Source organism: Lissotriton vulgaris, chromosome 10 (genome assembly GCF_964263255.1).
Source record: "Lissotriton vulgaris chromosome 10, aLisVul1.2, whole genome shotgun sequence".
NCBI classification, from domain to species: domain Eukaryota; kingdom Metazoa; phylum Chordata; class Amphibia; order Caudata; family Salamandridae; genus Lissotriton; species Lissotriton vulgaris.
In genome coordinates, this window is record NC_141698.1 from 257,876,200 (window position 1) to 257,890,193 (window position 13,994).

Genomic DNA, 13,994 nt, shown 5'->3' on the forward strand with positions numbered 1-13,994 from the left:
TATCCTTATCTACTTTTACGTTGTGGTAGCAAGCCATAGGGGTCTTGGGACAGAGGTCATAGAGTTGATTTGCACTCCACTGAACTCTTACCGCATTTAACGCAGGGATTTTGGCCCCAGTCCCCGCACGGCCACGGACAGGCGCAGACGGGCTTGCCTTTGGCGCGCCCGCTGCGCGGCCGATTAAGCATCCTTCTTTTATTCCTACAAGCGTCTGCAGGACGGGAGCACTAGACCGCTACCCGCCCCCACCCCCCCCCACCCACCGGAAGTGACTGTCTCTTCCCTTCCTCTCCCTCCGCGCATTGGTGCTGGTCACCGCGTCGGACCGGGGCGGGAAGGGGGAGCAGTCTCCGAGCAAGTATACAGCCCCCCTCAGGTGAGCCCAAGTGAATTTGCTAGTTCAGTTTTCCAGTTTTAAAAGCAGCCTAAAAACGCTGTCCCACAATTAGCAGCAACACAAATAAAATAATTTAAAAGAACAGCAGATATAATGCAATGACTGCGCTGTAAGCAGCAGCTAAGGGCACTGCCAATGCCCACTCACCAACTTGGAGTCTTTTCAGGTAATGCTCGTTTATAGAAAGTAAAAGCGCATTCCCATAATCCATTCTGTTAATAATTAGGCCCTGTACTAGGGGTTTCCTGGCCTCTGCGGGAATCCACTTAAAAATCTTTCTCAGACTGCGCATTAGCCCAAAACAAGTGCCCACAATATAATTAATTTGGCTTTCCATGGACAGTTTGTTATCCATGTGAAAACCCCAATTTCGGACTGACTCCTTCGGTGTTGGACAACTGCCAAGTTCGACTGGCCACCAATCATGGGTCCAGTAATCGGCTGCCTTGCCAAAGAGCAGAACCTCTGATTTATCACCATTTAACTGCAGATAATTAACATTCATCCATGATTCAACATGGATCAGGCCGTTTTTAAACCGTAGTTTTGTATCATTTACATCGGGTCCCAGTGTGATTAAGATTTGAGTGTCGTCAGCATAGGACTGCACGTCAAATGTAAATGTAAATGTGGGATATTTGTAAAGCACACTGTTACTCTAACCGAGTGTCCTGGCGCTGTAGACCGCTGGGGAACCCGTCCTGGTTTTCCCTGTGAGATGGTCCCTTACTGTGTATCTCCAGGGTGAAACCAGGCATCCCTGGCGTCTGTGGGGGGCCGTTGTAGAGATTAGGCAAGCTTAATGCCCAGAGTTACCGAGTGTGTTCCCCGGTTAGAGTAGGCACTGAGGCAAGAATTATCGAGTCCGTTGACCCCTGGTCCACGACCCTGCCGCGTCGGGAATTGAACCCTGGTCCCGGGCCGTTCTCTGCTTACAGGTCTGCCGCCTCTAACCAGTGAGCCACACCTCTCCACTTCTGCCGCCTCTAACCAGTGAGCCACACCTCTCCATAATCCATAAGCACTGATCACTCTTGCCAAGTGTGTCATAATTATATTAAAGAGTGTGGGGCTCAAAATTGAGCCCTGTGGCACGCTCATTTTAACAGGTCTTTTTTCTGCCTCATATTTATCGATCTGAACAGCAGTGGACCTATCAGATAGATAGCTGGAGAACCATGTTAGCGCTTTTCCTCTGACACCATTCTCCCACAGCCGTTGTAGTAAGATGCGATGGGAGTTGGTGTCAAAGGCCGCGGACAGGTCGAGCAGAACGAGGATGGCTGATTGATGGTCTTCCAATGCCAGTCTGATGTTATCAACGACCTCTATCAGCCCCCGACATTGCCATAGCCATCCTGGACCGCTACAAAATCACCCAGAAAGACCGCATCAACAAAACTGGAGGAGGAATCGCCATCATCCACAAAAACAGCATCTCCGCCGCCGAATACCTACACTTCCAGATCCACATTAACCCCCAGACCACCCTCAGAGGAACGCTAATCTACAGACCCCCGGGCCCACGGACACAATTCAGCAAAACCATTGCCGACTTCATCAGCCTGCACACCCTAGCCTCACCAGAGTACATCCTCCTAGGGGACCTGAAGTTCCACCTGGAGAAAAACAACAACAACAACACCACCACCCTGCATGACAACCTCGCCAACCTCGAACTCAAGCAACTGGTGGACACGCCCACCCACTAATCTGGCTACACGCTCGACCCATCTTCTCTGCAAGCAGACACGTTGCCTTCAGCCATTCCACTGGACTACACTGGACTGATCACAGCTGCATCCACTTCACCTTCCAGAAGAACACATCCCACCACCGCACACCACAGATCCCCCGCAGGTGCTGGAACAGAGTCACCACTAACCAGCTGACCACATCGCTAAACCGGAACACACCTGCCGACACCCCTGACACCAACGACACAGCAGACAACCTCACACAGTGGATCACCAACTGTGCCGACGACCTCGCTCCACTGAAGAAACCCCCAGGCAAGACCAGCAACAGAAAAACCTCATGGTTCACAGACGCCCTCAAAATTGCAAAGAAATCTTGTTGCACCCTCGAAAAAGCCTGGCGCCACAAGCGGACATCAGAAAACATGACAGCCCTCAAGAGCGCCACCCGCGAATACCACCAGATGATCCGCACCACCAAAAGGACATCATTCAAAGAGCGGCTGGACAACAACTCCCACAACAGCAAGGAACTCTTCAGCATAGTCAAAGAGCTCTTCAACCCCAGTGCCAGCAACAATGACATCACACCGTCGCAAGACCTCTGCAACTCCCTCGCTGCTTTCTTCCACCACAAGATCGCAGACATACACGACAGCTTCAGACCCCAGACTCCGCCCCCAGCCACCAGACCAATGTCCCCCACCACCAGTCTCAGCGCATGGACGCCCATCAGCACTGAAGACACCACCCGCGTCATGAACACCATCCACTCCCGATCCCCTGCCGACCCATGCCCTCATCATATCTTCAACAAAGCCGACACCATCATCGCACCCCACCTCCGTAACATCATTAACAGCTCCTTCACATCAGGCACCTTCCCTGGAAGCTGGAAACATGCAGAAATCAACGCCCTTCTGAAGAAACCAACAGCGGACCCCAAAGACCTTAAGAACTTCCGCCCCATCTCTCTTCTCCCCTTCCCGGCCAAAGTCATCGAGAAGACAGACAATAACCAGCTAACTGCATTTCTCGAAGCAAACAACTCGCTTGACCCATCACCAGTCCGTATTCCGCGCCAACCACAGCACCGAGACCGCCCTCATTGCAGCCACCGACGACATCAGGACCCTGATGGACAACGGAGAGACAGCCGCTCTCATCCTCCTAGACCTCTCGGCAGCCTTTGACACCGTCTGCCACCGCACCCTAACAACCCGCCTTTTCAACTCTGGGATCCAAGGAAAGGCTCTAGACTGGATCACATCCTTCCTCTCCGACAGAACCCAGAGAGTCCGCCTCCCTCCCTTCTGCTCCGAGGCCACCAAAATCATCTGCGGCGTACATCATCTCTCTCCTACGCCAATGACACCCAACTGATGCTCTCCCTCACCAAAGACCCTCTCACGCCAAAGCCAACTTCCAGGACGGAATGAAACATGTCGCAGAATGGATGAAGCACAGCCGACTAAAACTTAACTCGGACAAGACGGAGGTCCTCATCCTCGGACAATCCCCATCTGCCTGGGATGACTCCTGGTGGCCCACGTCGCTGGGCACCGCACCCGTACCCACGGACCACGCTCGCAACCTGGGATTCATCCTGGACTCCTCCCTCACGATAACCAAGCAGGTCAACGCAGTCTCGTACTCATGCTTCAACACCTTGCTCATGCTCAGAAAGATCTTCCGATGGATCCCCACCAAAACCAGGAAGACTGTCACCCAGGCCCTCGTCACCAGCCGACTGGACTACGGGAACGCCTTATACGCAGGAACGACAGCCAAACTTCAGAAACGGCTTCAGCACATACAGAACGCCTCTGCACGACTCATCCTCGACATCCCCCGCCACAACCACATATCTGCCTACCTGAGAAACCTGCACTGGCTCCCCGTCAGCAAGAGGATCACGTTCAGGCTGCTCACCCATGCACACATAGCACTCCACAACATGGGCCCCAAATACCTCAACAACCGCCTCTCATTCTACACTCCCACCCGCCAGCTTCGCTCCACCAGCCTCGCCCTCGCCGCAGTCCCACGGATTCGCAGAACCACCACCGGAGGAAGATCATTCTCTTACCTGTTTGCCAAGACGTGGAACTCCCCTCCCCACACCTACGGCTGACCCAGGACCATCTCACCTTCAGGAGACACCTCAAGACCTGGTTATTCGAGCAGTAGTGGCACCCCCCCCCTCCCGACAGCACCTTGATACCCTCATGGGTGAGTAGCGCGCTCTACAAATGTATTGATTGATTGATTGTCTCCGTACTATGGAGTGCCCTAAAACCAGACTGCGATGTATCCAGGAGTCAATTTTCCTCAAGATGGCTCACGAGCTGTGTATTAACAAAGGACTCCAGTATTTTCCCCAGGTAAGGAAGCAGTGAAATAGGACGATAATTTAGCAAGGTGTTGGGGTCCGCTGTGGGCTTTTTTAAAATAGGTCTAATTTTTGCTGCTTTACATATTTCAGGTAACACTGCATCTGAAAGTGATTTATTAAAGAGGTTAGTCAGATGTTCAGCTGGCGCATGGGCAAGTATTGAAAATATTTTAGGTGAGATCTGATCGGAAGGTGATCCTGAATTTATTTTTAGACCAATTGAAATGACTGTATTACAGTCGAATTAAAAAAATTATTTTATTGCGTGAGACGAATCAGGTATCTGATTTACCGGGACTGCGAGCTGCTCTATATTTTGACTACGGGGGAAAGAGCGATAAATGGCCAATATCTTTTCTTCAAAGATTTTTGAGAGAGCATTGGTCCACTCTTGGGAATTTGGAATTACCAACGTACTTCTAGAGATGGTAAGTTCTTTTAGAATTTGAAAAAGTTCTTCGGAAGAATTTCCCGCTTTATTTATCTGTTCAGCTAAGAATGCTCTCTTCGTTACCTTGATGTCATGCATGTAGCTGGAGTGCAATAGTTTATATTTTTTCCGATCAACCTGCTCTTTACTCTTATGCCATTTTTTTTCAGATGTTCTGCATAGAGATTTCATGGTTTTTAATTGATCAGTAAACCAGGGGGCTGATCTATTCATGCATTTGATTTTACTCACTGGGGCAATTTTGTCAAATGCTATCTTTATGTCCGTTAGAAATATGCTTCAACAATGTTCATCATTTTTAGTACTTGTTTTACATACTTTTCGCTTTAATAAATTATGTATTACTTTTCAGAAGGATGAACAGTCAAATGCAGAAGAACTACTTCCGTCCGGTAAGAGCTTCCTTTAAGTGGGATGATGTTAGTACCTGGATGGGAGACCACCTGGGAATACCAGGTGCTGTAGGCTGTTTTTTTTTAAAAAAAAAAGCCTATGGCCATACCACCCTGAAAGAACCTGATCTCGTCTGATCTCAGAAGTTAAGCAGGGTCGGGCCTGGTTAGTACCTGAAAGTGGGATGATGTGTCTGCCCTAAGTGAGGTGTCAGTCTGTGTATGTCACCATGGAGGATTGTATTGTGTTATATTTCAATACAGGAAGCCTCTTGGAACAAAGGCTGGCTGTCTCCATGAGTGTGATTTCGTGTAATGTTTACTTATTAAAGTCTATGAACATTTCTCGAAATTATGGTTTCATAGTGAAATTTGATTTGCCAGAATTTCCTAACACTGTTTTACACGAGCATGCACCTAGCAATAAAAAGGCATTGGAGGTACTGGAAGGAGCCTTGATCGATTAGAAAATGTTTTCAGTCAAGATGTTGTATTTGGAAACAGGTATCCTTCTGGAAAGGTGCATGATCAGGTAGTAAAAAAGATGAGGCAAAATTACACAATACGAAATTTCCAGAAATGTCTACATTTTCCCATAATGCAAGATTTGAGAATTGTGCAAATTACTCCCCCTCTGTAACTTTTCTGAGTAAACAGCTTACAGGTCAGTCAATTTCACTAAAGAGCAAGACACCTCAAAAAAAGTCTAATATGAAAAAATAGTAAAGCAGTAAGGGGTGGTAATGGACGCTACTGTAGTTGTTGGTATGATAAGGAACTAAAAGTGAGGCAAAAGCGCTATCCGGTTTAGAGGGTAAGTGACATGTAGGCGCAAATGTGACAGTTGAAGCCTGTGGCGCTTTCAGCTTATATGAAGACTCAAGGGCAAGGTAGGAGGCAATTTAAAACCGGGTGAAGGATGGATAGAACAACTTTGGACAAATTGGGACACATTAGATGTAAATTAGGTGAGTGAGTGCATGGATGTTGTGCAAGTTATGGCAAATTGACTTTTGATCCAACCCAGTCATTACGCCTATCATCAGTACTCCAGAAGATCTGGAAACATGGGTCCACACCCAGCAGAAAGTAGACTAGTTGGCTGGGTAAACACAGCATTCAGCCATCAATGGATTTTCTTTGACGTCTCCTGCGGTCCCCCAGCTCTGATGGACCTTAAAGCGCCGTGAACCCAGGTTTTTAAAATAAGGAAGCCTCGAATACTACCCTAGGCATGTTAACCTCATATCAAGCATCTAGGCAAGCAGGCAAAAGGGTCACTAGCCAAAGCAGGGAAAGCAGAAAGACTACTTTCCACTTACTCAGTCAGGTCGACTGGTGTCAAACAGGGCCTCAAAGAAGGGTAGATGGAATTGCCGTGACCCCTAAGCAGATCTCAGGTTTTCAGACCTAAAGGTCACAGAATGCCTGCTTGAAGGCTAAAAGTGCTCCTGGCCAAACACAGCATGTTTTCTCCTATGCGTTGGTGCCTCTGTCAGCAGACCCTCGAATAGCTTAAATAGTATAGAGTGCACATTGTATATATAGCTTGGCAAAACATACGTGCATGCTTCTGGAGTCTCACATCCAAGGCTGTGGCTGGTGCTGCAAGTCTCAAGTGAGGTGCAAGTTTTAATATGTAGTTGTGGCTGCTGGCAGGACTACTATTCTCTTTTTAGGAATGCAGTGTTTAATATCCTTTACCTAACACCAGTCTGTGCTTTCTGTAAATGTTAGTATCTGTTTATCTTGAAACTATATTTGATTGACCATAGCAACATCAACAAAGCTCTAATAGGCACCTTAACAGAGCCACCATAAGCCTGAGAATTTGTAACTTGCAGAAAGCACCATGCTTTGATATGGTCATGATGATAAACCATTGGGCTCTGCTGTTGTGAGATAACTTGTGGTAAAAGAAGATTTTGGACACACCATGTAGTACCCGCTTGACGATGGCTTCACATATGAATAAGGTCCAACATGTAAATAAGCATAGGCAGTCCATGAATCTTATCTGTACTTCAAAATCCCCATTTTTCATAATTATGATGCTCATAAAATTAAAAGCTTCCCTCCAGTAGGATATTTGGCAGGGTGATTGTGATGATGACATTCAAACAGATGTAGAGACGAGGATAGACATTCAATTCGGCCACATATCACTGTGATTTTTGCATTGTCATTAATTATTTTCTGAGACTTTACTTAGCCCCAAGACACTTTATTGGCTCATTTGAAGAACAGTCTGGACTGATACAGTTTGCTGCCAACAAGCCAGGCCACTACTTTGTGGGAAGTAGGGGAAATACTCTAAAGCCACCACTTGCTAAACATATGGCGCACAGTGTCTCAGATCTGGCTATGGTGAGAACTTGGGATGTAGATAGCTAAGAGCATGAGGTAGTTCTAGGGAAAGGAAAGAGTCCAACAGGGAGGGGGGTTTTAAATGAGAAAATAAAGACTTATTGGTTAAAATATCTGCCTGTACTGATAAATATTGCATGAGCAAGAAGGGGATTATTGGGATAGTTGTCCATGGATCTTGGTTCAATTAAATTGAAGACTAACTCAGATTACCCCAAAGCCAAGCCAAAAACTCACCCAGGGGTTTCCCTTTGATTTAACTGTGGTCCGGAAGTTAGGATTTAGGAAGGGTAATTCCATCGAGTAAACTCTCATGCAACAATAGCCAAACCTAGGGGCATATTATCAAGGGGGTTTATCTCCGCTTTTTTGGCTTTAAAAGCCAAGAAAGCAGAGATAAAATTATCTCCCTTTTACCTAGCTGTCTCTAACACCAGTTAGCGACAGCTAGTAGGAGATAGCGACCATCTTGGGCCCCACTTTGCATTTCAGAGAAATTTATCACTAATGACATGCAAAGTAGGCGTGCCAGATGTTAGCGACTGGAAACAGTCGCTAACATCGCTATCTCCTATTACCAACTTTTGGAGATATTCACGCTAAGCGCGAATACCTCCAAAAGCTAACACCTGCCATGAGCAGTTCTCAGCCATGTTATCCAATGGGAGGTGGATAACATGGCTAAAAGCATTGGCTCGGTAATGCTTGAATATCGCTGACTTTTCAGCTATATTCATGCATTGCAGCCGATTTTTATCGCATTTGCAATAAACCTTGGTAATACCAAGGTTTAGCTGCAATAAAAATGGCCGCAGGTCGGCGATACATTTTTGTCTCTAACCAAGCAATAGCGATAAGTATCGCTATTGCTTGGTAATATGCCCCCTAGTCACCATGACTCTGAAGATCTTTTTCTCAGGCAAAGGAGAACATGCAGCGCCCCCCTGCCAGAGTCATCATCCTTCCCTTTCCTTAACTAGCCCTATCTACCCCTGTCTCTCCCATTGCTGCACTCCTGCCCCACACAGAAGATCCCGGCCCAGAGCAGGTGGTCAATGTGTGTGTTAAAGCCCTCATAATATGGGTACCGTATGGGATTCTACATGGTGATCCCACGTCTGCACAGTTATTTCTCATTCTGAAGGGTTTAAATCATAATTGTTCGAAGCCCTTGTTGAAATCCTGACCAGTAAAAATAAGTTCTGCTGCTGGAAAACTTCGCATGGGATTTCAGCTAACTGGTAAGCAGGAATTTACAGCGCCGTGAACCCAGGTTTAAAGTAAGGAAGCCTTGAATATTACCCTAGACAGACACTACTGTTCTATCAAAAAAACAGGAGACTGCCTTGCTAGAGCCACTCTCTTTATTTAAAATATTTCTTCTTCACAAGCATTTGTCTATTAATTCAGAAAAATTCAGTTCATGATTATTGGAAATACCAAGCCTAAATCCAAGAATTGTGTGCTGAAAGAGGGTCCAATTGAGCAAGCCAAGTAATATGACTTCGTTGTCTGAAGTCATCTTCTACTTTCCTTTGTGGCCCCATATTGACAACACTACTGTTGTTCTGTCACAATCCGATTGGGCTATAATAGCATTCAACTGGCGATTGGGAAGCTGCTATGTTTGTGCAGATTATTGCAATGTTACTCAAAAAAGGAGTCATTTTAAAACAGACAATTATTAAATGAGAGGGGTTTTAGCCGTACGTGCACACTAGCGTAAAATAAGAGCTTTGTTTTCTCACCCTGCTTTAAAACATGCCTGTCACTACATTCCAAGAATAAAAGGCCACGTGAAAATGACCCTCATTTTGAATATTTGTAAATTTGAAGAAGATGTTTGTTAACTTGATGCCTTTCATGTTACTCTTTCATTCATTCTCAAAAAGACTCAATTACAAAAGTGGCGAAAATGTGTTGGTTAATGCAATCTAATGCGGTGGTTTGTCGAATGTTCTTCTCTACGTAATTACCATTGACCAATCACTGCAACTGAGCAAATAGTTTTGTGAAATAGTCTCAATATTTTCTCTATCAGACAGTACACCATTTTCGAAGTGAACAATCAATACACACGAAAGTGTAAAATATATGCATACATTTATGAGATTAATCCCGGGGAAATTTGTCATCAACCACCATAGCAATCCGCACTTTCGGTCCTGGAACAGTCCAATAACCATTAATCAAAATTGTATTGTATTGTTTCCTAGCACTGTTCATAGGACTGTGTTTGAGGCTACAGTGTTTGTATAACTTTCCATTTTCCTCTGCAGTGAGCGCATTAAGAGAAATGTTTAAGACATCAAGGGTGATGGTCGTCAAGCCACTTCCTCCATCTCTGAAATGGTGGATCAACAAAAGTGATGCACTGAAGTGGACGACATCAGTCATCGCAGGTAATCCTGTGACTGTTTTTGTTTCCCTTTTTGTGAATTAAATCTATGCATAGCTTTTCATAAACAATATACATTAAATTATATTCTCAGTGCCTTGTCACCTAACTACAGAGCAGTGGTCGAAGTTTGAGGGATCTGAGTGGCATGATGTGCCCAATCTTTTCTAATTTAAGAACAGCAATTCCCCAACTTTAGGCCCCATTTGATCTCGTGAGGAAGGCCTCTAAATGAGATTTGAAAATAGCAAATCCGATTAGGAGCCTATCATTCCATACAAATCGTCCCCCATTCCGAACTACCAAGTACGATGCTAGTATCCCATACGCGCTGCGCAAATCGTTTACTAACCTGAACCTGTCCGTCTGACATGTTTGTAGCCAAATCGTGCAATTCAATGGAGCCGTTTTCTGACCGAGCAAGTACGATGCACGAACCAGACAGCTGTTTTGACTCGGTCTCATCGAGACGAAACAGCTATCGTATTCAAACTTTTGGGGGCCATAGCAGGCCCTCCTTCACCCGGAGCCCTCCGATTCCATCACGGGGTGCACATGAGTCCCCACGATCCAAGCATGCACAGTGTGGCTGGCAACATGGGGTGGCCACCACGAGTTGTACAGCTTACCCCACCCAACCCTTTTTCGCTGTAGGAGCCTGTGTATTCGTCGGTACACAAGCTCCCATAGAGTGCAATGGAAGTCTGAGTGAGACGAGTCCGTAATGATGCAGTTGCATTGTACTCGCTTGTCGGACTGAGCACGTATGAGTCGTTTGGAAAACATTCCCAATATGAGTCATTTACAATGCTTTTCAAACGAGATCGGAATTGGGCCCTTTGTGTGAAAAAACATTCCAACAGTTGAAATGCTTCAACTGAAGTGTAAGCCAGGGTGTCTCCTGTGCTGTGAAACCAAGGGTGAGGCAGACAGATAAACAAGCCTTCCTGCCAGGGTGCATGCTTGCCTCAAAGAAATGATAATGTGCGCAACTGGTCAGTCTACAGCAACTGGTCAATCTACAAATGTAAAGGATGCTTGGAGGCCGGTATTGGATTTAACTGATGAATCTTCCCAATAACACAAATTGATTGGTTTTTGTGTGGCATTGCAAGGGAGTTATCAGCTGAGCTGCGAAGTGGATGCTTTTAAAAGAGAATTATTTAAAAAATCCACTACATACAGCCTGGCCTTTACTAAAATCTATTTTGGAAACCCTTTTTTATCTTAAACATTTTATCGCATTTTGTAGCAGCCTATGTTCTACTATGTATAAATCAACTTTAAATATTGACATACATATTCACAGTGCTTTCTGTCACACTCATGGACCAAACATACACAAGTCACCATTCTCCGCTGCATCTGAAATACATAAAAAAGTGGAGCTTACATAAAGGATGAAAGTGCATTCCCACTGATTATCATCATTTGCATTTATTCTTCATTAAACCTGTGTGCAATTTTATATGTAGTTATCTGTTCTTTTGCCAAATGTGCTATGTGTGTGAATTACGGTGTATGAGTGGATCTGTCCTTGTTGCAAGAAGTGCCCGAGGAAGCGTGGATGGGATGTGACAGGAAACAAATACAAGGGCCTAATGTATGTGGTTTTTCTGTAGGGCAGCAGAGCAGGCCTTCCTGCTTCACTGCCCTAGGGCAAAATAAAAGGACATGAATGCGCCTCATCTATGAGATATGGCGCATTCCTGTCCCTTTCCCCTCTTCTGGCACACAATAGGCTGCCATGCGCCAATGCAGATCTCCTTTGCCCAATGGTGCAAGGGTGCCTGCTTGAGGGGATGATTATTTTTGTGCAGGAAGGGAAACCTTCCTGCACAAAAACAATCACAAGAGGATTTTTTCTTTTTCCATGTGCGTTGCAGAATGCAGTACACATAGAAAAAGGAAAAACGAGGAGAAATAAAGATATTTCTCCTCATTGTGCCTCCCTTACGCCTCCCCTGGGGAGGAGTATGTTTGTGACGCTGCCTCAGATTTACGATTTCTCGTAAATCTGGGGCAGTGTGAAAATGCCATGGATGTTGCTGGGAACACACCCAGCAACACCCATTGCATGCCCCTTTAACACAGAAAACTGCGTTAAAGGGGACAATATTTACGAGACAGTGTTAAGCACAAAAAAGTGGCTTAATGCTGCCTCGTAAATAAGGAGCAGGCTCCTGTGCCATGGAACGGCACAAAAAGTGATGTTTTGACAGCACACGGGCCTAAGTTGATTCCTCTTTCAGCTGGGGGGGGGTGTTGAAGTCTGCACCTAGCACACCTCCTGCTGTATACTCTTGTGGTCTTCAACTACAAGACAGCTGACACAGCTGACAATTGCACAATTGGCAATGCAGGCAGGCAACAGAAATGCTCACATTGTTTTGCAGACTTCATATTCCATCACTCTTATAATGCATGATCAGTGGAGTGAAGTCTTACATGTTTGTCTTAGAGGTTGGAATGCAACTAAAGGCCTTGCCACTGATGGATGCTCTCCCATGGGTGATTGGGCAGGAGTCTACAGATGTCGGAAGCATGGCTTCGCAATACTCATGTGGCTGGGTTTAGATAGACTGCTTAATAATAAAGCAGAGGGAGTGGCCCACCTACTTAAAGGGAGTCAGTATGAAATGTTGAGCACAGTCTCTGCTCTCACAGCCTCATTCAGATGATAACTGCAGAGCCTGGCTGTAAATCAGCATTTGTGAGCTAAAGTAGTGCAGCTACAACATTACAAGAGGCAGTGTGTCCCTTGCCATGTGCACCTATGATTTATGTAAAGCAGGCTCTGAGTAGTCAGCATTTGTACCATTACACCAACAATTAGTTTAAATGTTAATAAGAAATAGACACTGACATCTGATAGGTCATCTTAATCTGACCTTTAAATCTTGTAGACAGGTAACTCAACAGAACAGCATGCTTTGACATTTCAAAGAAACCAAGTAACTAATATCAATAGGTTATCAACATTGCTGAATTTTGTCATGACAATTTCGTGATACTAAGCACACAACCTTTGGAAATGTCATCAAATTGGGAGCATTGTCCTTATGGAAGTTAGCATAAGACAGCACCAGGAGAAGAAAGCTCACAATACAAAAAAAAACTCCATAGTGCCAACCCACAATTTCAAGCATGTATTTGCAAAGTAAAGTGATTGCAAAACCGTAAGACTAGAGATGGAGCTGAGCAGGAGCCGAGCATCCAACAGGAGATGAAAGCCGGATGAGTTGTCATGAGCTGGTCCATTGATCATAGTCTGTTTCAATACTGGTAGGACATGATCCGTCCTACAGGAAGGAGTTGATCTTAGAACTGTTACCAGTTGACAGAGGAGGGACAGAGATCAATTGAAACCCACTAGGAGATGCAGATTAAATGGCTGTGCTGTTGCTTTCATCCCACCAGCTCCCCGGCAAGAGGTGCTATGAAAAGGGATTATACCTGATGCTGATGGGCATAATGTATGTTGGAACCTATTCAACAAACCCTGAACAGGCAATTTTGAGAGGGCACCCTGCTGGTTTCTAGGAGCAGTTTTAGTCCTGCCAGCGGGCTAACACATGTTGTGGGCTGATGAACTCAAGTCACCCTGGAACAATAGGTCCTCAGCAGGCTAAGGTGTAGGGTCAGCCTCATTCATTTTCAACTCCAAGAACTGTGATGGTATCTTGCACAAAGTAGTGTGGGCAGTGTGCTAAGGTGTCTCTGAGCCCAAATACATTTTCACAAGAGGTGATGCTCATTCATCGCTAATATGTACTCAGAGAAGAGTCAATGAGTGTAGTGTCCTGACTTCCTGAGGCTTAAAACTGTCAAGCTGCAGTATAAGAGGAGGAGTGTTAGACCTTTCATCCTTAGGGGGGCCTTTCTCCCAATGTT

At 45.5% G+C, this 13,994-nt stretch overlaps 1 protein-coding gene across 2 annotated transcripts in view; it reads left to right on the forward strand.

Moving 5' to 3' along the window:
* LOC147685068 (GTPase IMAP family member 4-like) overlaps nucleotides 1-13,994 on the forward strand; it is a 99,222-nt gene that overhangs the window by 17,424 nt on the left and 67,804 nt on the right. The window contains exons 3-4 of one of the 2 annotated variants that reach the window (XM_086940951.1): nucleotides 5,296-5,335; nucleotides 9,982-10,104. In XM_086940951.1, coding sequence (XP_086797077.1) covers nucleotides 5,296-5,335; nucleotides 9,982-10,104 — 163 coding nt within the window. The remainder of the gene's footprint in view (nucleotides 1-5,295; nucleotides 5,336-9,981; nucleotides 10,105-13,994) is intronic. The other variant, XM_086940952.1, reaches the window with a different exon arrangement.